This window comes from Erpetoichthys calabaricus, chromosome 9, assembly GCF_900747795.2.
Source record: "Erpetoichthys calabaricus chromosome 9, fErpCal1.3, whole genome shotgun sequence".
In the NCBI taxonomy this organism is placed as follows: Eukaryota; Metazoa; Chordata; class Cladistia; order Polypteriformes; family Polypteridae; genus Erpetoichthys; species Erpetoichthys calabaricus.
Window position 1 is genome coordinate 94,407,779 of NC_041402.2, and position 22,959 is coordinate 94,430,737.

Below are 22,959 nucleotides of genomic sequence, written 5' to 3' on the forward strand. Positions count from 1 at the left end.
TATTTATTTATTTTATTTTTGCCTTTTTTGTTTCAGTGATACCTTTTAGTTATTGCTCGTCAACATTTGAAAACCATCCACTGGAATTTAACTCATTGTCACCCTCCTATATAAACGTCAGACACGAAAAAACGATAACAGTTGTGAGACTTTCCCGGAGACCACATCTTTATAAAAGACACACGTTTATTTTCCATTAAATAAACACAGTTCTTCACTCCACACAAAGCACACAGCAATAATCACCCTTAAATCAAGTCCTTTCAATGTCCTTGGCCGCCTTTACTCCTCCAGGGAGCTTCGTCCTTCTCCCACTCCCGACTCTGGCTCACTGACTGCAAAGAGGCGGCCCCTTTTATTCCCACCCGGATGTGCTCCAGGTGGCTGATGATGTCCATCCAGCAGCACTTCCTGGTGTGGCGGAAGTACTGCCCTTTGAACTGGAAGCACTCCGGGCGTCCCTGGCCAATCCCTCCTCCATCTTGCCAAGTGTGGCGGAAGTAATCACATCCGGGTCTCCTGAGGCTTAAAGCGCCCCCTGGTGGTGGCCACAGTTCCCAGTAGGTCAAATCATCTTTGTCCCTTTCCCGTGGTCCTCTTTTTATCCAGGGCGGCTGCCCCCTTGTGTCCCGGAAGCTATTAATGTCTCTTTCCGGTCCCTCCAGGCATCCCGTCCAGGTAATGACCGCAGTCGTCTGTGACACAGTTCATGTTAGAAAAAAAAACTTTAAATTTTTGCAGCTCTTGATTGCGGCAAAAAGAAAAAAGAGGTTGCCAGTGAAATCGGAATTTTGCTATCGCTATCGATGCTGTCAACTTTCTTGAAAGACAGAGCAAAAGAAGTAGAAAAATCTCGGTTGCAAACATATGTAAACTGCTGCATTTGAAGACGTCGAAAAAGCCGTTTTTATGTGGTTCAGTGATTCTCGTTCAAGAAACATCCCTATTAATGCGCCACTCGTTCAAGAGAATGTCAGGTTTGTAAACTCTCATGGGACCTCCCACAACTGGACAGCAAGCTGAAGAGCGTCCCGAAGTGCGATCTCCGCATCTGTATGGGGCAATAGCAGGCTCACAGATATGCTGCGTCTCTCCGCCAAAGTAAACAGTGTCATGCTTGGGTCACAGATTTGCATAGAAACACAGAAGATTGTAGAGACAGGAACTTTATTAGATAGATACAGTGGTGTGAAAAACTATATGCCCCCTTCCTGATTTCTTATTCTTTTGCATGTTTGTCACACAAAATGTTTCTGATCATCAAACACATTTAACCATTAGTCAAATATAACACAAGTAAACACAAAATGCAGTTTTTAAATGATGGTTTTTATTATTTAGGGAGAAAAAAAATCCAAACCTACATGGCCCTGTGTGAAAAAGTAATTGCCCCCCTTGTTAAAAAATAACCTAACTGTGGTGTATCACACCTGAGTTCAATTTCCGTAGCCACCCCCAGGCCTGATTACTGCCACACCTGTTTCAATCAAGAAATCACTTAAATAGGAGCTGCCTGACACAGAGAAGTAGACCAAAAGCACCTCAAAAGCTAGACATCATGCCAAGATCCAAAGAAATTCAGGAACAAATGAGAACAGAAGTAATTGAGATCTATCAGTCTGGTAAAGGTTATAAAGCCATTTCTAAAGCTTTGGGACTCCAGCGAACCACAGTGAGAGCCATTATCCACAAATGGCAAAAACATGGAACAGTGGTGAACCTTCCCAGGAGTGGCCGGCCAACCAAAATTACCCCAAGAGCGCAGAGACGACTCATCCGAGAGGTCACAAAAGACCCCAGGACAACGTCTAAAGAACTGCAGGCCTCACTTGCCTCAATTAAGGTCAGTGTTCACGACTCCACCATAAGAAAGAGACTGGGCAAAAACGGCCTGCATGGCAGATTTCCAAGACACAAACCACTGTTAAGCAAAAAGAACATTAGGGCTCGTCTCAATTTTGCTAAGAAACATCTCAATGATTGCCAAGACTTTTGGGAAAATACCTTGTGGACTGATGAGTCAAAAGTTGAACTTTTTGGAAGGCAAATGTCCCGTTACATCTGGCGTAAAAGGAACACAGCATTTCAGAAAAAGAACATCATACCAACAGTAAAATATGGTGGTGGTAGTGTGATGGTCTGGGGTTGTTTTGCTGCTTCAGGACCTGGAAGGCTTGGTGTGATAGATGGAACCATGAATTCTACTGTCTACCAAAAAATCCTGAAGGAGAATGTCCGGCCATCTGTTCGTCAACTCAAGCTGAAGCGATCTTGGGTGCTGCAACAGGACAATGACCCAAAACACACCAGCAAATCCACCTCTGAATGGCTGAAGAGAAACAAAATGAAGACTTTGGAGTGGCCTAGTCAAAGTCCTGACCTGAATCCAATTGAGATGCTATGGCATGACCTTAAAAAGGCGGTTCATGCTAGAAAACCCTCAAATAAAGCTGAATTACAACAATTTTGCAAAGATGAGTGGGCCAAAATTCCTCCAGAGCGCTGTAAAAGACTCATTGCAAGTTATCGCAAACGCTTGACTGCAGTTATTGCTGCTAAGGGTGGCCCAACCAGTTATTAGGTTTAGGGGGCAATTACTTTTTCACACAGGGCCATGTAGGTTTGGATTTTTTTTTCTCCCTAAATAATAAAAACCACCATTTACAAACTGCATTTTGTATTTACTTGTGTTATATTTGACTAATGGTTAAATGTGTTTGATGATCAGAAACATTTTGTGTGACAAACATGCAAAAGAATAAGAAATCAGGAAGGGGGCAAATAGTTTTTCACACCACTGTAGATAGATAGATAGATAGATAGATAGATAGATAGATAGATAGATAGATAGATAGATAGATAGATACTTTATTAATCCCAGGGGGAAATTCACATACTCCAGCAGCAAAAAATATTAAATTAAAGAGTAATAAAAAAATGCAGCTAAAAAACAGACAATAACTTGAATAATGTTCAACGTTTACCCCCTCTGGTGGAATTGAAGAGTCGCATAGTTTGGGGGAGGAATGATCTTCTCAGTCTGTCAGTGGAGCAGGACAGTGACAGCAGTCTGTCGCTGAAACTGCTCCTCTGTCTGGAGATGACACTGTTTAATGGATGTAGTGGATTCTCCATAATTGATAGGAGCCTGCTGAGTGCCCGTTGCTCTGCTACGGATGTCAAACTGTCCAGCTCTATGCCAACAATAGAGCCTGCCTTCCTCACCAGTTTGTCCAGGCGTGAGGCATCCTTCTTCTTAATGCTGCCTCCCCAGCACACCACTGCGTAGAAGAGGGCACTCGCCACAACCATCTGATAGAACATCTGCAGCATCTTACTGCAGATGTTGAAGGATGCCAGTCTTCTAAGGAAGTACAGGCGGCTCTGTCCTTTCTTGCACAGAGAATCAGTATTCAAACACTGCAAACAAACATGTCTCTTTTTCAAAATTTTAAACGTGCTCCTTGACAAGACGGTGATGACAAATCCGTCTCACAATTTAAAGAATGCAAACATATCTTCCTCTTTAAAGGAGTGCGCGTCAGGAGCAGGGAAGGACAGGGATAGAGAAAGGCAAACAAACAATCCGCAACTGACAGGTGCTTTTGGACTTTTAAGTCTGCGAAGTCAGGCTCGGTCTTAGGTATTATGGGGCCCTAGGCGAAAGGGGGGTCCAGGGCCCCCCTGGAAGCTCTGCGAAATGCGTGAAAATTAGACCAAGGAGACGTTTCGGGTCCCCCCAGACGCCGGGGCCCTAGGCGGTCGCCTACTTCGCCTATGCCTAAGGCCGGGCCTGGCGAAGTACAGCGCGGATCACGCGATAGATCAGCCGCAAGTAAGCCCAGCAGCAAGGGAGCAATGTGAAGGTAGTCTTTCAGCGTCTTTTTTTAACTGTAGGGGTGCAATCAGCCACCCAGCTCACAACAGAAAGGATCTCGAGGGGTGATGCAAGGTTAGGAGCACGTAAATTGTAAATGCAGATACTGTAACAGGATTACTTGATCATTGACCTGGCCACAACTCTGCCTGACTGCTGTGTCTGTGTATAGCAGAGTGACAGATTACGCTACGATAAATAACTGTGTCGCTCCTGTTTCAAGCTGAATAAAGCTGGTTTTGCTAAAGTACTGAGACTTAGCCTCGTGTTTTGGGGTGCAAGACAGGGACTTATAGCACGACCACAATCTTTTATGATTTGCTTTTGTGGCGCTTCACTGCAGCAATGTGAGCCTCCTATTGCCCTGCCCCAGCAACGGACAAACAATCTTCCACTGACTGCAATCGCGCTTCAGGACTCACTTCAGCATGTCGTTCTCGTTGGGTGGGGAGGGGCGGTTGTAGGGATCTCAAAAGAGTTAAGAAACCTCACAATATCCATCCATCCATTCATTTTCCAACCCGCTGAATCCGAACACAGGGTCACGGGGGTCTGCTGGAGCCAATCCCAGCCAACACAGGGCACAAGGCAGGAACCAATCCTGGGCAGGGTGCCAACACACCGCAGGACACACACAAACACCAAGCACGCACTAGGGCCAATTTAGAATCGCCAATCCACCTAACCTGCATGTCTTTGGACTGTGGGAGGAAACCGGAGCGCCCGGAGGAAACCCACGCAGACACGGGGAGAACATGCAAACTCCACGCAGGGAGGACCCGGGAAGCAAACCCGGGTCCCCACGTCTCCCAACTGCGAGGCAGCAGCGCACCACCGTGCCACCCAACCTCACAATATGAAGAAGAAATAATGATTCGGCTCCTGACTGATAATTGTGCTGCCCACAACGTGCTTCCACATTTAGATAATATTCGTGTTGAATTCCTCCCACCCAATTACACGGCAGCGCTTCAGCCATTTGTTTTGGGCATCATTCGCACCCCGAAAGTGTATTATTGCAAGGAAATGCTGAGACAAATTCTCATCAGCATAACTTGTAGGCAGGAGGAGATTAAAATTAACGCGAAAGAAACTATTGTAATGATTGCAAACGCCTGGATACAAGTTAAAGAAAGCACTATAGTAACAAATACAGAATCTCATTACAACAAAATTTTCGTTACAACAAAATATTTTTTAGGTCACTGTGAGTTCGTTGTAATGGAATTTTACCTGTATTCTTTTTGGATCCTGTATTTAGATAGATGACAATAACTTCATCTTTGTTAATGCATACATTTCTGAGCAGACTTAGAATCAGATCACTGAGCCATTCGTGTCTACATAGATTTCCGAATTTGGACTTGACTGAATTAGAACATTAGAACACTCTAGACAAGAACAGGCCATTCAGCCCAACAAAGCTTGCCAGTCCTATCCACTTATTTCTTCCAAAAAACATCAAGTCAAGTTTTGAAAGTCCATAATGTCTTACCGTCTACCACACTATTTGGTAGCTTATTCCAAGTGTCTATCGTTCTTTGTGTAAAGAAAAACTTCCTCAAAACTTGCTCCAGGGCAAAATGTTTCCAGGGCAAGATTTCAAGGACTTAGACACCATCTCTGCAATATATAAAATTATTTTACAGTCCCTCCCTTTCAAAGATCCAAGAGGACAATGGGAAAAAGATCTCTCATTCAACATATCAGAAAAGGAATGGAAGGTAGCAATGCAGAGACTTCACTCGAGCCCCATATGTATAAAGCATACAATTATTCAACTCAAAGTTATATATCGAGCACATCTATCTCTCCTAAAACTGTCCAAAATGTTTCCAGGGCAAGATCGAACCTGCGAATGCTGCAATCAAGTCCCAGCCTCACTGGGTCACATGTTTTTGGCCTGCTCCAAATGAACATCTTTTTGGACCAAAATTTTTAAGTGCCTTTCAGACAGCCTTGGTGTCACAATCCCTCCTAACCTATTAATAGCTGTGTTTGGTGTTCTTCCAGAGGGGTTTAAAGTGGAGGACAAACAAACTGTGATTGCATTCACTACTCTTTTGGCATGCAGACTTATTTTGCTAAACTGGAAGAATCCTAACTCTCCTCTTTTAAGTCAGTGGGAAACCAATGTTTTATACTATTTGAAATTGGAAAAAATCAAATATTCAGTTAGAGGATCTGTACAGAATTTTTTAAAAACCTGGCAGGATATAATCAATAAAATTTTAAAATAAGCTCTTAAAGCACCGAGGAAGCAATTATCTCTGCATTTCTTTTTCTTCTCTGTTCATCTCTACTGGCCTATTAAACTCATCAAATTAGGTATGTTTACAAGCCTTAAGTTTTACCCCGTTGGCCATGCTCTCTCTCTCAGGGGTGGGGGTCGACTTGTTTTTCAATCCTATTTCTTGTAAAAATTGATTGATTTGTATGAATGATTATAATAAAATTAATAAAATTTAAAAAACAAAAAGAAAAACTTCCTAATGTTAGTGCGAAATTTACCCTTAACAAGTTTCCAACAGTGTCCTTGTGTTCTTGATGAACTCATTTTAAAATAACAGTCTTGATCCACTGATTCCCTTCATAATTTTAAACACTTCAATCATGTCACCTCTTAATCTTGTTTTGCTTAAACTGTATAGGCTCAGCTCTTTTAATCTTTCTTCATAATTCAACCCCTGTAGCCCTGGAATCAGCCTAGTTGCTCTTCTCTGGACCTTTTCTAGTGCTGTTATGTCCTTTTTGTAGCCTGGAGACCAAAACTGCAAACAATACTCAAGATGAGGCCTCACCAGTGCATTATAAAGGATGAGCATAACCACCTTGGACTTGTACTCCACACATTGTGTTATATAACCTAACATTCTGTTAGCCTTCTTAACACTGTCAGGAAGTCAATAGCTTAGAGTCGACTATGACTCCTAAATCCTTCTCATAAGGTGTACTCTCAATTTTCCGACAGCCCATTGTGTATTCAAACCTAACATTTTTACTTCCTATGTGTAATGCTTTACATTTACTGACATTAAATTTCATCTGCCACAAATCTGCCCAAGTCTGTATGCTATCCAAGTCCTTCTGTAATGATATAACAGATTCCAAATTATCCAATAATCCACCTATCTTGGTTTTATCTGTAATCTTAACCAGATTGTTACTTATATTCCTATCTAAATCATTTATATATATTAAAAATAGAAGCGGCCCTAGCACTGACCCCTGTGGAACACCACTCTTAACATCGGACAATTCTGAAGTGGTTCCTCGCACCATTACCCTCTGCTTCCTGTGTCTGAGCCAATTCTGCACCCATCTAAAAACATCATCCTGAACTCCCACTTCTTTTAATTTGATGCCCAACCTCTCATTTGGCATCTTATCAAATGCTTTCTGAAAGTCAAGATAAATAATATCATATGCTCCACTTTGATCATATCCTTTTGTTGCCTCCTCATAGAAATCCAGCAAATGTAAAACACAACCTCCCTCTTCTGAACCCATGCTGACTGTTCAGAATAACTCCTTTCCCTGCCAGGTGTTGCTCAATCTTATTCTTAATAAATCCTTTCATTAATTTTCCTGTGATGCATGTTAAGCATACTGGCCTATACAGGTGCTGGTCATAAAATTAGAATATCATGACAAAGTTGATTTATTTCAGTGATTCCATTCAAAAAGTGAAACTTGTATATTAGATTCATTCATTACACACAGACTGATGTATTTCAAATGTTTATTTCTTTTAATGTTGATGATTATAACTGACAACTAATGAAAGTCCCGAATTCAGTATCTCGGAAAATTTGAATATTTTGAAAAGGTTCAATATTGAAGACACCTGGTGCCACACTCTAATCAGCTAATTAACTCAAAACACCTGCAAAAGCCTTTAAATGGTCTCTCAGTCTAGTTCTGTAGGCTACACAATCATGGGGAAGACTACTGACTTGACAGTTGTCCAAAAGACGACCATTGACACCTTGCACAAGGACGGCAAGACACAAAAGGTCATTGCTAAAGAGGCTGGCTGTTCACAGAGCTCTGTGTCCAAGCACATTAATAGAGAGGCGAAGGGAAGGACAAGATGTGGTAGAAAAAAGTGTACAATAGGGATAACCGCACCCTGGAGAGAATTGTGAAACAAAACCCATTCAAAAATGTGGGGGAGATTCAGAAAGAGTGGACTGCAGCTGGAGTCAGTGCTTCAAGAACCACCACACACAGACGTGTGCAAGACATGGGTTTCAGCTGTCGCATTCCTTGTGTCAAGCCACTCTTGAACAAGAGACAGCATCAGAAGCGTCTTGCCTGGGCTAAAGACAAAAAGTACTGGACTGCTGCTTTCTGATGAAAGTAAATTTTGCATTTCCTTTGGAAATCAAGGTCCCAGAGTCTGGAGGAAGAGAGGAGAGGCACAGAATCCACGTTGCGTGAGGTCCTGTGTAAAGTTTCCACAGTCAGTGATGGTTTGGGGTGCCACGTCATCTCCTGGTGTTGGTCCATTGTGTTTTCTGAGGTCCAAGGTCAACGCAGCAGTCTACCAGGAAGTTTTAGAGCACTTCATGCTTCCTGCTGCTGACGAACTTTATGGAGATGCAGATTTCATTTTCCAACAGGACCTAGCACCTGCACACAGTGCCAAAGCTACCAGTACCTGGTTTAAGGACCATGGTATCCCTGTTCTTGATTGGCCAGCAAACTCGCCTGACCTTAACCCCATAGAAAATCTATGGGGTATTGTGAAGAGGAAGATGCAATACGCCAGACCCAACAATTCAGAAGAGCTGAAGGCCACTATCAGAGCAACATGGGCTCTCATAACACCTGAGCAGTGCCACAGACTGATCGACTCCATGCCACACCGCATTGCTGCAGTAATCCAGGCCAAAGGAGCCCCAACTAAATATTGAGTGCTGTACATGCTCATACTTTTCATGTTCATACCTTTCAGTTGGCCAACATTTCTAAAAATCCTTTTTTTGCATTGGTCTTAATTGATATTGTAATTTTCCGAGATACTGAATTTGGGACTTTCATTAGTTGTCAGATATAATCATCAACATTAAAAGAAATAAACATTTGAAATACATCAGTCTGTGTGTAATCAATGAATCTAATATACAAGTTTCACTTTTTGAATGGAATTACTGAAATAAATCAACTTTGTCATGATATTCTAATTTTATGACCAGCACCTGTAGTTGCTTGGATCTGCCCTGTCACCCTTTTTATATAATGGGATGATATTTGCCATTTTCCAGTCCTTCGGAATCTCTCCAGTGCGCAATGACTTCCTAAAAATATGTGTCAAGGGTTTATATATGTACTCACTAGCCTCCTTAAGAACTCGAGGATAAATATTATCTGGTCCTGGTGATTTGTTTGATTTCATCTTATTTAATCTGAGCAGCATTTCTCCCTCTACAATTTCCAAATCCCTCAGTACCTCCTTAGTAGTTGCGTTTACCTCTGGGAGGTTATCCACTTGCTCACTTGTGAACACCTCAGAAAAATGTAAGTTTAGGGCATCCGCTATTTCACTGTATCTTTTAATTCCCCTTTACTATTTCTCATGCATTTCACCTTCTTCTTGACTATTCTTTTACTACTAAAATACTGAAAGAATCTCTTAGGGTCTTCTTTCACCTTATCTGCTATATTCCACTCCAACTGTCTTTTAGCCTCCCTGATATCCTTCTTAATGGTTGCCCTCATGTTCTCATATGCTCTACGATTCACTTTGCAGTCATTAGTCTTCTATGCCTTATAAAGCAGTTTTTTTTCCTTTGCAACTTCTTTTTTAAACTTTTATTAATCCACTGTGGAGTTTTTTTAAATTTCTTACTAATTCCAAATTTAGGTATGTATCTGTCCTGCGTAACATGTAAAACATTTTTAAACCTGTTGCACTGCTCCTTGACTGTCTCCACACTTAAAAGCTTATCCTAGTGTATCCTACTTAGACTTTGTCGCAACTGGTCAAAATTAGCCCTAACAAAATTCAACTTAACAATTTTAGTCTTTGCATCTGCACTCTTACAAAATACTGAGAATTGTATTACATTATGGTCACTTGAGCCTAGAAAAACTTCAGCAGTTGCTACTGATGCAGGCATTTATAGCATCAATTCTTTAGAAAGATAAATGTCATAAGAAATACTATTCACATCAAACTCAAGCATTGCTTGGACATTATTTTGGGAAGGTGAATGCAGAATGAAGTACTCTCAGTCCTATCAGTAGGCTCAATCCAACTGAACTCAAATGGTATTGCCAAAATGTTTTTTTCCTCTCAGAGGGCCATACATGCACATATGGAAAAGCACTCTCGCAGATGCTGGCAGATTTACAATGCCTTGCTTGGTTGCAGTACAATTGAGTTGATAGGCAAAAAATGCTCTTTTCTGTGAAAAAAACTTCTTTTATAAATCCATAATGCTTTTTGAAAGTGGGGAGCAGATAATAACCATAACAATCCTGCGAGAAAAGCTAGCATTATAATAAAGGCAATGTGTACAGCTTGTGCGCAGACATTAAATCTATATATTCTTCCATAAATTAGTACAAACCAACATGACTGGCACACAAATGCAATATTTAACATACCTTTTGTGGAATTATTTGTAAAAATTATCACAGACCATATTTAATTTCTTTATAGGATAGTAGAGTGTAGCCTATTTAACTTTACCAAGGCTCATTCCTTATTGTTGACTTTTCTCTGTTTTTTAAAATGAAAAATACTGTAGGTCTGCATTTATACTTGGAAGCTAATATTGGGCCAGTGATGGGAATGGAGCAGATGCCTAAACCACTGTAGACATCCCTTTTCATGTCCCTTTCACTCACAGCTGAAAATGTGCGAGGGTAAACTGAGAAGTAAATGGAGAAATTCAATTGCGGATGTAATTATAAAATTCAAAATTGCTCTTCGGTACAACAGCTGAGGTACTGGTGCTGTTTAATTAAATCATCATTTAGCTCAGGATCCTTTCACCATCATGTGTTTACAAACTCTAATGACACCTAAACTCTTAAACTTGAAGCATCTTGCACTGGGTATGCCCTTTTCTTCCTGGATAGGACCATAAGCCCAGATGCCGATTACCAGAAGACCATGTTCAAATGAACCCAAAGTAATGTTTGCTATGAGCTAATGGGTATGTGATTGTAGTTACATGCATCTGCTTTAGTTATGTTTGACAATCATAAAAAACATGTTTTGAGTGCAATGGAATTTGTGTTGCTGCTACGGTTATTGATACAGTATATGCACTGGTGCACATACATCTTCTGTAAGAGAGAAAGAATGACAGATATGTCGAATATGTCATATTCATATCGTCTTTGTAAGTTAATGGGATAATATGCATAATAAAGAGATGGTGCATATGATAAACATGTTTCAGCCTCTTCTTTTGGACCACAAACTATTACCAATAAAAAAGGTCTTTTATTTCTATAGCCATCCTAATTGTTTGCACCATCAGGTTAGCCTCCTGAGCAGTGAGCTGCACTGGCTGACTTGAAAACATTGTGACATAACAAACAGCGATGCATCTGAAATAAAGGAGAGAACTGAGCAAAACAGCCATTGTTACAAATTGCATATGCACTAAAGCACAATACATTTTTAAAACTTCTGGTCCTAAGGCATTTCTGTAAAATTTGATGCTTTCTCAATTCATCTAACAACTGCATGCACAGGATAGTGAGCAAGTTCATCAGTTTGTAATAGTTTGGAGTCTAAAACAGGTTTTAAAAGTGCAGAGCTTTTCGTGGCATATTTATTACAGACCAACACACTAAACAATCTAATAACCCTTAAGCCTTGAAAAAACTGTTGATGGTCACAGGCAGTCTATGGAATGGTATTACAAATTGAAACTGATGCTGAACTTGTTAATAAACTACCCCACTCAGTTTTTAATTATTGCACATTATGTGCCTGATTCCTTCTTCTCTGCCGTCCCAATACTTGTTGTGATGCATCTAATGTTCATTACACCGGCTGTAGGTATGCTCATGACAGTGCTGTGGTAGTTTTTGCCCCATTGATCATTCCAGCATAGTTTAGAAATTTTCTGCACAGGGAGGCAAATTCAGGGACTGTAAAAAAAAAAAAGTTGCTGTTCTGCCCCACCTCAAGCATTCAGCAAATACTACTTCTCACACCTCAAAACCTGCACTATAGATAGTATGTTCTTCTTACTACTACTACTTTCTATCAGCTTACATTTACTGTTCTCTCTGCTGTCCTGTGTAGTTTTGGCAGGTCTAAAATTTAAATGGCAGCTTACTTGTCTTGCCATTATGCTTTGGTCCAAAGTTATAGTATGTCTTCACCGTCCAATGGCCTGTTATGATGCAGTTACGTTTTAAAAATAGTACGCCAGCACATAAAATCAGTGGGAAGATCTATGGCCCATTTCCAAATTATACAGAGAGCTTATCCTTATAAGTATATTGTATCTCTCAGAAGGACATATACTGTATAGCAGGAACAGGATGAAGATGCAGCAGAACTGCACAGACAATGGGTTAGAGATCAGATTAAAAAAATCTATATGCCCTGAGGACAGATCTGGGCAGTAAATAAAAGAAGAAGGAGGAAGGCATGAAAACATAAGAAGCCTGGAATGTAAGGAGCTATGTCCCCCAGCATTCAAATTCTTGAGAGACCCATTTTTGAAGTGAAATAAGATGACCTTCACATTTAAAAAATATAGGAATACTGAAGTTCAAATGTAGAGCTGTTTCTCCGCATCCTGAAATACAGGAAGGGTTTGAAAAATAATAACACAAAATATGTTAGTTTCCTTGATTATAAAAATAACAAATGTAAGCATGGATGTCTGCTGGAGGCAAAATTTTCTGTGAATGACACAGCAGGCATATTGTTAATTTAATTGGCCAGAGTTACTTCAAAAAGTCACCACTTTAATTCAAGAAGTCCTGGAATTATCATCCTTTCAGGAGTCTGCATCTGACATCTGTTTTCTGCCTATAAATGTAGCACTTGAAGTCAAAAATGTATGTGTATTCTATTGACAATTCACCAGTAAAACACAGTAGTCCCTAAAGCCCACCCTCTCAACTTCAACAGGTAAAAATGACCATTTTTATTTCAAACCATATTTCACACTTCTTAAAGTTGAAAATGCCATGTACAGTAAGTAATACTAGTTTTGCCACTGAAATTAAGGCCCAAATCCATTAATGCAAAGACAGCAATACTTAAAAAAGGATAACTTGGATTTTTAGGACAGACACATGCCTCCCCTTGACCATTCCATTAGATGCCAATGAAAGGAAGGTCCTAAAAATAGTATAGATATGCTACACTTACCTAGATTGGAAGCCTGGAGGTGGATATAAACAAAGTGTAGAAAAAAATAAACAATGATACCATTCAAAGTTTGGTAATGCAGCTGCTCCGTCTGCTATAGATAAAGTAAAAAAAAAAGATTGCTTAATATGAGACCAGCATTCCATAAGAAGGCAGAAATGCTAGATCTGAAGACTATCAAGTAGTCAGGGGAAGGCTGAAGCAGGAGCAGTGAATGTGAAAATTTAATGAGGTAGGATGCTCATCTTAATGCTAGCCAATTAAGAATGGAAGAATAAATACAGGACATTTCTGATAATAACAGATTACTAGTCATTAATAATCATCATTAATCGTACAGTCGCAATTAGAAGAAATAATGTTTTTAACGGGAAGATTTTATAATGGCTAAATATTTACAGGAAGAAACTGTTGGAATAAATAAAGGAAAGGGAAGCAAATCACATAAATTATTTAAGGCAAGAGGAGCTGATTTACCTCAGATTATTTTACAGCTTGACAGAACTTGGTAGTAGTGGAATTGCTTGAGTACAAATAGCATATCAGAGGATACAGTATATTTAAGACCTATAATAGAGCATTATCAGCTTATTCTGTAAAATTCTGAGATAGGTATTATGCAGACCAATAGGTTTAGAAAGTCCTTTTGTTTCCAAGACTTTCCATAGGTGGTGCTAATTAAGCATGTCAAATTCCTTCTCTGCATCCAATGAAATAATAGAATTGCAGTAGGGAGGGCTTAAGATTAGTTATTGTTAATAATATGCAAAAGATTTCACATATTGTCAGCAACTTGGTGAAATGGAATAAAATTAGTCTGATAAGGGCATACCAGATTAACAATAAACATTTGAAAACGATCAGGTAGCACTTTTGCCAGTTGCTTTTCACATCTTCATTAAATAATGAGAAGGTGCCGGTAAGTAGAACCGTCAGTGAAGTACATAAACCTGCTTTAACAGCAGTAATTGTCAGAGCAGACTTAAAAATTAAACGAATCCCAATTGACTGTCCATTGTCTTTTGAGTGCCTGGCTCTTAAACTAATAACGAAATCAGGTCCTGTCTCACTCATTGTTCTTTATCGTCCCCCAAAATACAATGCATCCTTCTTATCTGATCTGATTGAACTTTTGACCCACCTAAGCTCTTACTCTCAGAGAATTATCCTTCTTGGTGATTTTAACATCAATATTGACACCCTCACATCTAAACAGAGAAATGAATTCCTATCCTTACTGGACTATTTTGACTTGACACAACATGTTGATTTTCCAACCCATATATTGGATCTGATCTGTACTTCTGGACTATCTGTTGCCAACATTTACAGCACTGATTTGGGACTCTATGACCATAAAGCAGTATTTTTCACTGTTTCACTGCCTTTCCCTCCTCTTACCTGTAAATGACAAATTTCTTACAGAAACCTTAAAAATATCTGTCCCTCTATCCTTTCTGGATCCATTTCTGATCTTTTACTGTCTTCACCTATTCCGTCAACACTAGATAGTCTTGTTGACCACTATAACTTGGCCCTTAATTCAGCATTAGATAAAACAGCTCCTTTTAAACATAAGGAGGTTTCCTTTAAATGTTCAGCTCCTTGGTATAACTCAGAATTGCGATCTATGAAAGCAGCTGGCCGACGCCTTGAGAGAATGTCACGTAAGACTGGCCTCACTGTGCACATCCAGGCTTTCTCTGACCACCAAAGAGCTTACAGAGAAGCACTAACTTCTGCCAAGAACACCCATTACGGCAGAATAATAGAAAGTGGCCATGATAACCCAAGGGTTTTGTTCTCTGTAGTTAATAAACTACTCGAACCCACATCTGGCCCAACTACCTCTTCTACTGAAGTCTATGAGGAATTCCTCCACTTTTTCTGTAACAAAATTAATGATCTAAAAAATTCAACTAACATAAATACATCATCTGTTTATATCTCTCCCTGTTTTCCCACTCCATCCAGCTCCTTCTCTAAGTTCTCACCAGTCACATATGCGTTTGTTAATAACCTGCTTTGTAAGATGAGGTTGACTACTTGTGTACTGGACCCCATCCCCACCACACTACTTAAATCCTGCCTTCATGCCATAATCCTGACTGTTACAACAATAATAAACTCATCCCTTGACACTGGCTCTGTGCCGCTCACTTTTAAAATTGCTTCTGTAACCCCAATGTTAAAAAAGTCTGGTCTTGATGCTGACAATCTTAACAATTGCTGGCCTATTTCCCACTTACCTTTCCTGTCAAAAGTTCTTGAGCATGTTGTAGCTTCCCAACTCACCAATTACCTAACCTCTAATACAGTAATCCCTCCTCCATCGCGGGGGTTGCGTTCCAGAACCCCCCGCGAAAGGTGAAAATCCGCGAAGTAGAAACCATATGTTTATATGGTTATTTTTATATTGTCATGCTTGGGTCACAGATTTGCACAGAAACACAGGAGGTTGTAGAGAGACAGGAACGTTATTCAAACACTGCAAACAAACATTTGTCTCTTTTTCAAAAGTTTAAACTGTGCTCCATGACAAGACAGAGATGACAGTTCCGTCTCACAATTAAAAGAATGCAAACATATCTTCCTCTTCAAAGGAGTATGCGTCAGGAAGAGAGAGAAAAGCAAACAAATCAATAGGGCTGTTTGGCTTTTAAGTATGCAAAGCACCGCAGCACAAAGCTGTTGAAGGCGGCAGCTCACACCCCCTCCGTCAGGAGCAGAGAAAGAGAGAGAAGAGAGACAGAGAAAAACAAACTATCAAAAATCAATACGTGCACTTCGAGCTTTTAAGTATGCGAAGCACCGTGCAGCATGTCGCTTCACAAAGCAGTTGCACAGAAGGGAGCAACGTGAAGATAATCTTTCAGCATTTTTAGATGACCATCCGTATCGTCTAGGTGTGCGAACAGCCCCCCTGCTCAATCCCCCTACGTCAGGATCAGAGAATGTCAGCGCAAGAGAGAGAGAGAGAAAAGTAAGTTGAGTAGCTTCTCAGCCATCTGCCAATAGCGTCCCTTGTATAAAATCAACTGGGCAAACCAACTGAGGAAGCATGTACCAGAAATTAAAAGACCCATTGTCTGCAGAAATCCGCGAACCAGCAAAAAATCTGCGATATATATTTAAATATGCTTACATATAAAATCCGCGATAGAGTGAAGCCGCGAAAGACAAAGCGCGATATAGCAAGGGTTTACTGTAATTTGATGGAACCCTTTCAGTCTGGTTTCAGGGCGTGGCACAGCTGTGAAACTGCTCTGCTACGGGTAACTAATGATTTGCTTATGGCAGCAGACTCTGGACAAACCAGCATATTAATTCTGTTAGACCTAGTTTGTTAGTCTTGGCAACAGCACATCCAGCTCAGTGCCGGTCACACAAGGAGTCCCTCAAGGCTCTGTCCTCGGTCCTCTGCTTTTCTGTATTTACATGCTTCCCCTTGGCCATATTATCCGTAGCTATGGACTGAGTTATCATTTTTATGCAGATGATGCTCAACTCTACTTCAATGTTAAAAGTGGAACTTCATCAGAGCTTTCTCAGCTCACAACATGCCTTAGTGAAATTAAAACCTGGATGGAGCAGAACTCTTTAAAATTAAATTGCAATAAAACTGAACACCTGCAAATTGGGACTAAAATGCAGCTTAATAAAATGAGCTCCTTCCCAGTCTATCTTGGCGGTGATCTCATCAGACCTGCCTCTACTGTAAAAAATCTTGGTGTCATTTTTGATTCCTCCCTCTCTTATTCCGCCTACATAAATCACATTAAGAAATTTTCTTACGTTCACCTCCGTAACATATCCCGTGTTCGCTCCTTCCTCTCCTTCTCTAATGCTGAGAAACTTGTCCAAGCTTTTATCACATCCCGCATCGATTATTGTAATTCCCTACTGGCAGGTGCCCCTTCTAATCTTATAGCACAGCTCCAGCTTATTCAAAACTCAGCTGCAAGAGTCCTTACATGGACCAGCAACAGCGAGCACATAACACCCATCCTGCTCCGTCTTCACTGGTTCCCTGTGTCTTACAGAATTGAATATAAAATCTTACTAATAACCTACAAAGCCTTAAATAACCTTGCACCAAACTACATCAGTGACCTTCTCCATCACTATGTGCCTGCCCGCCCACTAAGGTCCTCTGATTCTGGCAATCTTGTTGTACCCCACACTAATCTACACTCCATGGGTGACAGAGCCTTCAGCTGTATAGCGCCCAGACTCTGGAATGACCTACCGAAATTAATCAGGTCAGCTGACTCCATGAATTGTTTTAAAAAACAACTCAAAACTCATCTGTTCAGGAAGGCTTTTAGCTCTACTAGACTTTATTACCCTTCTCTCAGTTTACATCTCTGTCAAGATGCTAATGTAAGCTGTGTGTGTGTGCTAGACCATCAATTATGTTGTCTGTTTTTTTTCAGAATTCACTGTCTTCTTTATTTATTTATCTGGTTTATACAATGCTATATACTGTATACGCTGCTGTTCTTTATTATATTCTGTAAGTGCCTTGAGCATGGGAAAGGCGCTATATAAATAAAATGTATTATTATTATTATTATTATTATTAGAGATAATAATAGAGTTAAGGTGAAGTTGTGAAGAAGCTATAGCTGTGGATTGCAACTGAAATAAATATTGAGGCCAAAATGTTAGCAGTGCATGAATCCCATCTGGTCCTGGGGACTTTCCTTTCATAAAAGATTTGAGAGCATCAGTGAGTTCACTGTCTGATAGCAATAGAAATTTTCAGTTGTAGGGACAATGTTGACTGTGCTGCTGCTGTGAATCGAGCATGATCGTCAGAGCAGTAAGCATGGGCTAGATTTTGTCTGGGGTTGGCCGCGGCCCACCTGCAATGCTGCCACGGCCCACCAGTAGATGAAGCCGATGCAGACAATGTAGCAATTATGACATAGCATCTCAAAGAACCACAAGACACATCTTTAGATTTTAAGTGTGACCTTGCATAAAAGGTCTGCGCCACTGGATCACTTCTGAGGAGTTGAGTGCCTCATATTCCATGTGACAATATCAGGAACAACCATTATCAAAAATTAAAGTAAAGGAGCAGAGGGACAAAAAGAAAAAAAAAACTGCCAAGAGAAGAGATGCGTCAGATGGGACCAAAGCAAAATCCTTGCATTAATTATGCTCCGTTGAACCCTGCCCCCTTAAAATCACACATGGAAATTGAAAGTTAAAAACAATCGGATAGATCAAATACCAGTTGAAATAAAGGAGCTTATTGCTTCAAGGGCTCTCCGGGGCATGGAACAGCTGTTGATTCCCAGCAAAAAAATGGAACATTTTTGCCAGGTAAAACAAAAAAGTAGAAAGACCTGTTTCTCTGTGTCTTTTAAGAACTGAGATGTCACCTTGCAGGTTTGTGCAGTCTGAATGCTGTCATCTGTAAATCAAATAAATTTTCTTCCCTTAAAGAGCCCTTTTTGGGACTTCCTTGCATCCTGACGATCAATATATTGTAAATGTTTTAAAATAATGGGGCTGCTACAGGAACTGAAGTATGTTCCATTTCTCAAAATCCATTGGCAGTTTTTTTCCAAGGACTCCAAAAATTCTAATGATACCCCTGGTCCACAGTGTACAATTGATTCTTGGCTTCCGTCTCTTTGTCCCTCTCTTTATGCATTTTTCATAGTTGCCAGCTTCATTTACTCTCATGTGCAAGCAGCTTGAACCATTCAAAACCATTATCTTATCTCAACATGCTTCACTCTTTAGAATGACTGTTTATCTACTTTGTCTTTACCACAGCACTGAGGCAGTTTTGCAAAATTATGTTTAGTACTGGGAGCTGGACAAGTTGTGGATGTAGGTTACAGATGTGATTTTCCAGTCACTGTGGTTTTTCTTCTCTAAGCTTGAATTGCAATGCATTTTCCATCCACATGATGGAGTAGACAGCTATGAGACTAATCATGCATGTGCATGCTTTGCCGATGAGTTCCTTTTAAATTCACTTTTACTTACATGCATGTGTCTTGGATTCACGTTTCACTGCTTATCAGTTTGAGGGCAGGATTCTAATGAAAGGGGTGTAAATGAAATACATGCTGCAGATAAAAATAAGCCTAGGGAATTATACATATTCTCCCATAGTTAGACAAAGTTAAATCAGTTTGTCTATTAAAACATTTGTTGTTTTACTGAGATACAAAAAACTATTTTTTGAACTATAACATACACGGGCACTTTACAAAAATAATGTGGAGCACTTACTGTACTTTTTTAGGTACTTTCCTCACATCTTGTTTTAGAGAAACTAGCTTCATGGCAGTAAAAAGTAATTTCCATACTTTTTATAGAGGACACGGGTCATTAGTGAACATGCACTGTGAAGAGAATTTTTTTTTTTCCTTTGCATTGTTTTTTAATTTTTAGCATTGCTAAGTTAAAGAAGTAAATGTATCCTGATAACCTAAAGATAATAAATCCAACAAGCAGTGCACCTTAACCTTTTGTCTATCGTGATCACTTTTCCAACCATTTAAGAAATACCAGTAGTTTTGAACCCCAGTAGTTTTGTGTCATCTGCACTCTGAACTAGTTGTCATGCTCTTATCTAGGCCATTTATGTAAAAAGGAAAAGAGCAGAACCCCCAACACCGAACCCTGTTGGACACCACTTTTAACATCACCAAATAAACCACGAATAAATTGTTGCTTCCTTTGTTTAAATTACAGTTTTGTGCATATGCGCACATTGACCTTGAATTCTAGCTTCATTTAGTTTGATCACTAACCTGTAATGTTTTTCCCAATTGAAGCCTTTGTAAAAAGTGAGATAACATATTATTTATGTGTCCATCCTATCAAATACCTTTATAGCGTCCTCATAAAATTCTATCATGTTTGTAAAAAATAATCTTCTACCAGTATTGACTGTTTTCCACCTCTGTGTTATTTTTAATAATTGGGGTTTTATTAATTTACCTGTACACTTTACATTAACTAACCTAGAATTACTAGGGTCTGGTCATCTTTTTAAAACAATCATACATCAGCCAATTTCTCTAATGCAATGCTTTCCAAACAATACTGGCTTACAGTTTAGATATGTAATGGTTGTTTATGTGCCCTAAATACTAGTATTTTATGCTCTGATATAATTTCAAATGTTTGGTTTTAAGTTTACACAGAGTAAAATGCAATGTTTTCAGCAACTTACTGTTAGAGTGAGCTTTCCATAACTTTTCAGTACTTTCAACAACTTAATATTAGTTATGAAATTAAGTGAAACACTATGTTAATTGTTTTTTAATATTTTCATTGCATAAAGTTGAAAGATACGATCAAATATATTAATATATATTTACTTTTATATTAATCATTTTTACAGTATTACATACTTCATTTAAAATCAGTTTAATAAAGGCTTATATATACAGTTACAGGAAAAATAACTCTTTCTATATTTTTTTCTAGCTGACGTTAATCAATTTTGTTCTGTAGGAGTTTATTTAATAATTCCAATCACACAGGCAAGAACTGTGCCTCTATATCCCAGGCGAAATGGTATGCAGAAGATTGCAGTCAACCAAAGTACTGGATCTGTGAGAAGAAAGCTTTGTGAAGTAGAGAATACAAATGAAATCACCAGCCATCTCAGAAAATTCATATATTGTGAGATGATAGCAAGAGTTTACTTATTTGAACATCTTCTTAGTTATTTAAAGAAAATGAATGTTAAACAATTTGTAATGCTAACTCAGAGGTATGTTTAACATATAATGTTGATGCTTTGTTACCAACTGCATTTACACTATATATAAAAAATAGCAAAAATGAAAATGGATATATTTTTTTTTTGGCTTACAATATTTTTTTTCTGATATGATATTTTGTACTGTATACTCAAGCCACCTAAATAATTTGTGCACTAGTAATGCAACTTGTTAACCTTATTATTGAGAAACTGTAATTTTTTTATGTTTGCTTTCCAGATTAAGATCAAATGTTTTTCTAAAATGGTGAAATAAAAATGTTAATTTCCTTGATCTTCTTCTGCTTATATTAAAGTAAGATAGGTGAAGATTGGGATGCCTAGAAGATAAGTACATTTAAAATAAATGGATGAACCAAAAGATACTCTGTCTTTAATGAGCTCTTATATTATATGACTTACCTTCTTTTTTATGTAAATTTTATAGTTTCATTGTGATGTAACATTTCATTTAGTGATTTATTTTAATCCCTAATGTTTTTAAAGAAACTGGTGTTCAATCATTTTGACAATGATTAAACTTAGGAATAGAAATTTTGTGGTTGGAACATACAAGTATATTATTGTATAAATTATATTTTTATAAATGCATAGTACAATAAAATGAAAGCTCTAGTTTCTTGAGTAAATGCAGATTAGGCATATCTCACATCATTTATGTGTATAAATCAAATAATAGGGTTATAGGTAAACTGTACAAATAATTTAGTAGATATTTATAAGTAAAACATAAGAATAATTTAGTAGACATTCAATAGATGTGCTAAACTTACAGTTGTTTATTAAAAGCAGGATGATATCATAGTGGTTACTACTGCTGCCTCACAATGCCACTGTTGCAGGATTACGCCCCTGCCTATTGTCTGCTGTTACATTATCTGTGTGCCTATATGGGCTTTACTCCAAATACTCTGGGTTCCCCCTACAGCCCTATGACAAACATGTCAAAATAACTGGCCTCTCTGAACTGGCTAGCTGTGAGTGGGTACTGGTCTGTGCATCAGTGTGTCCTGCAATGTACTGGCACCTTATCCATAATTGTTTATCTACCCCTTTGTATCTAAAATGGACTTCAGGTCCAGACAACCATATAATTGCATGAAGCAGTATTGAAAGTGATATCATTAAGCCAGAAGAATTGTGGTGAATTATTCTGTAAGGGTCATTCCATGTCAAATCAACTGATTTTACAGAAATCCCACATACTTCGGTTTCTAAGAATTCTGAAAAAAAAAAGAAAAAAACAGGTGTACCCATGTTATCCGGGAAACACCCTGTAAAATTATTTTGATGTAAGATAAATACTTTCCAAGATACAGCCAATTTTGTGAAGGGAGATCAGTTTCACAAGACCATATCTAAAATCTCAAAGCAGGCTCAAATTTTGCATACTGCACCTTTATGGGTATAGTATGTAAAAAATGTAAATGTTTGATACAGATGACACCACTTGTTAGGAGCAGACCTTCAAAAATGGAAAAAAAATATTTTGGCTTTGCCATGTTTAGGCTTTCAGAAAGCACGCTTTTAACTGATATAGCCTGCTGAAATTTTTTCCATGTTTAAATACCTAAACAGATCTTTTCAAAAGGTTATAAACAAACAAGAAACTGCATCAGGTTTTGACCAGCGGACCTCTCAAATGTGAAAAAATAATTTTGGGTCTAATTTTCAGACCAGCTTAATGCACTGTGTGAATGTCCAGACATTTTTAAAATTATTTTCCCCGTATCCTACATGGTGCCTTCTTTCGCAAAAAACAAGTTTTACTTTTCTTATGTGAACCTTTCACATTTATTTTCCATTCTAAATTTGGATTAATTTCACAATTTGTCAGTAATGATAATCATCAAGTTCTTCATCACTAACTTGGGTACAGAATTAATGGCAAAAAATAAATCACCAAAGGCACATTAAGTCCAACACATAAACAACAGCTGCTTGATTTATCGTTAAAGTCAA

The 22,959-nt window shown here is 38.8% G+C and overlaps 1 protein-coding gene across 1 annotated transcript in view; it reads left to right on the top strand.

Moving 5' to 3' along the window:
• The window catches only part of LOC114657189 (CD209 antigen-like protein C), a 43,046-nt gene extending 21,381 nt beyond the window's left edge, over window positions 1-21,665 (top strand). The window contains exon 6 of the mRNA XM_028808925.2: window positions 20,727-21,665. Coding sequence (XP_028664758.1) covers window positions 20,727-20,847 — 121 coding nt within the window. The 3' untranslated portion in view covers window positions 20,848-21,665. The remainder of the gene's footprint in view (window positions 1-20,726) is intronic.
• The last annotated feature ends 1,294 nt before the right edge of the window (window positions 21,666-22,959 follow it).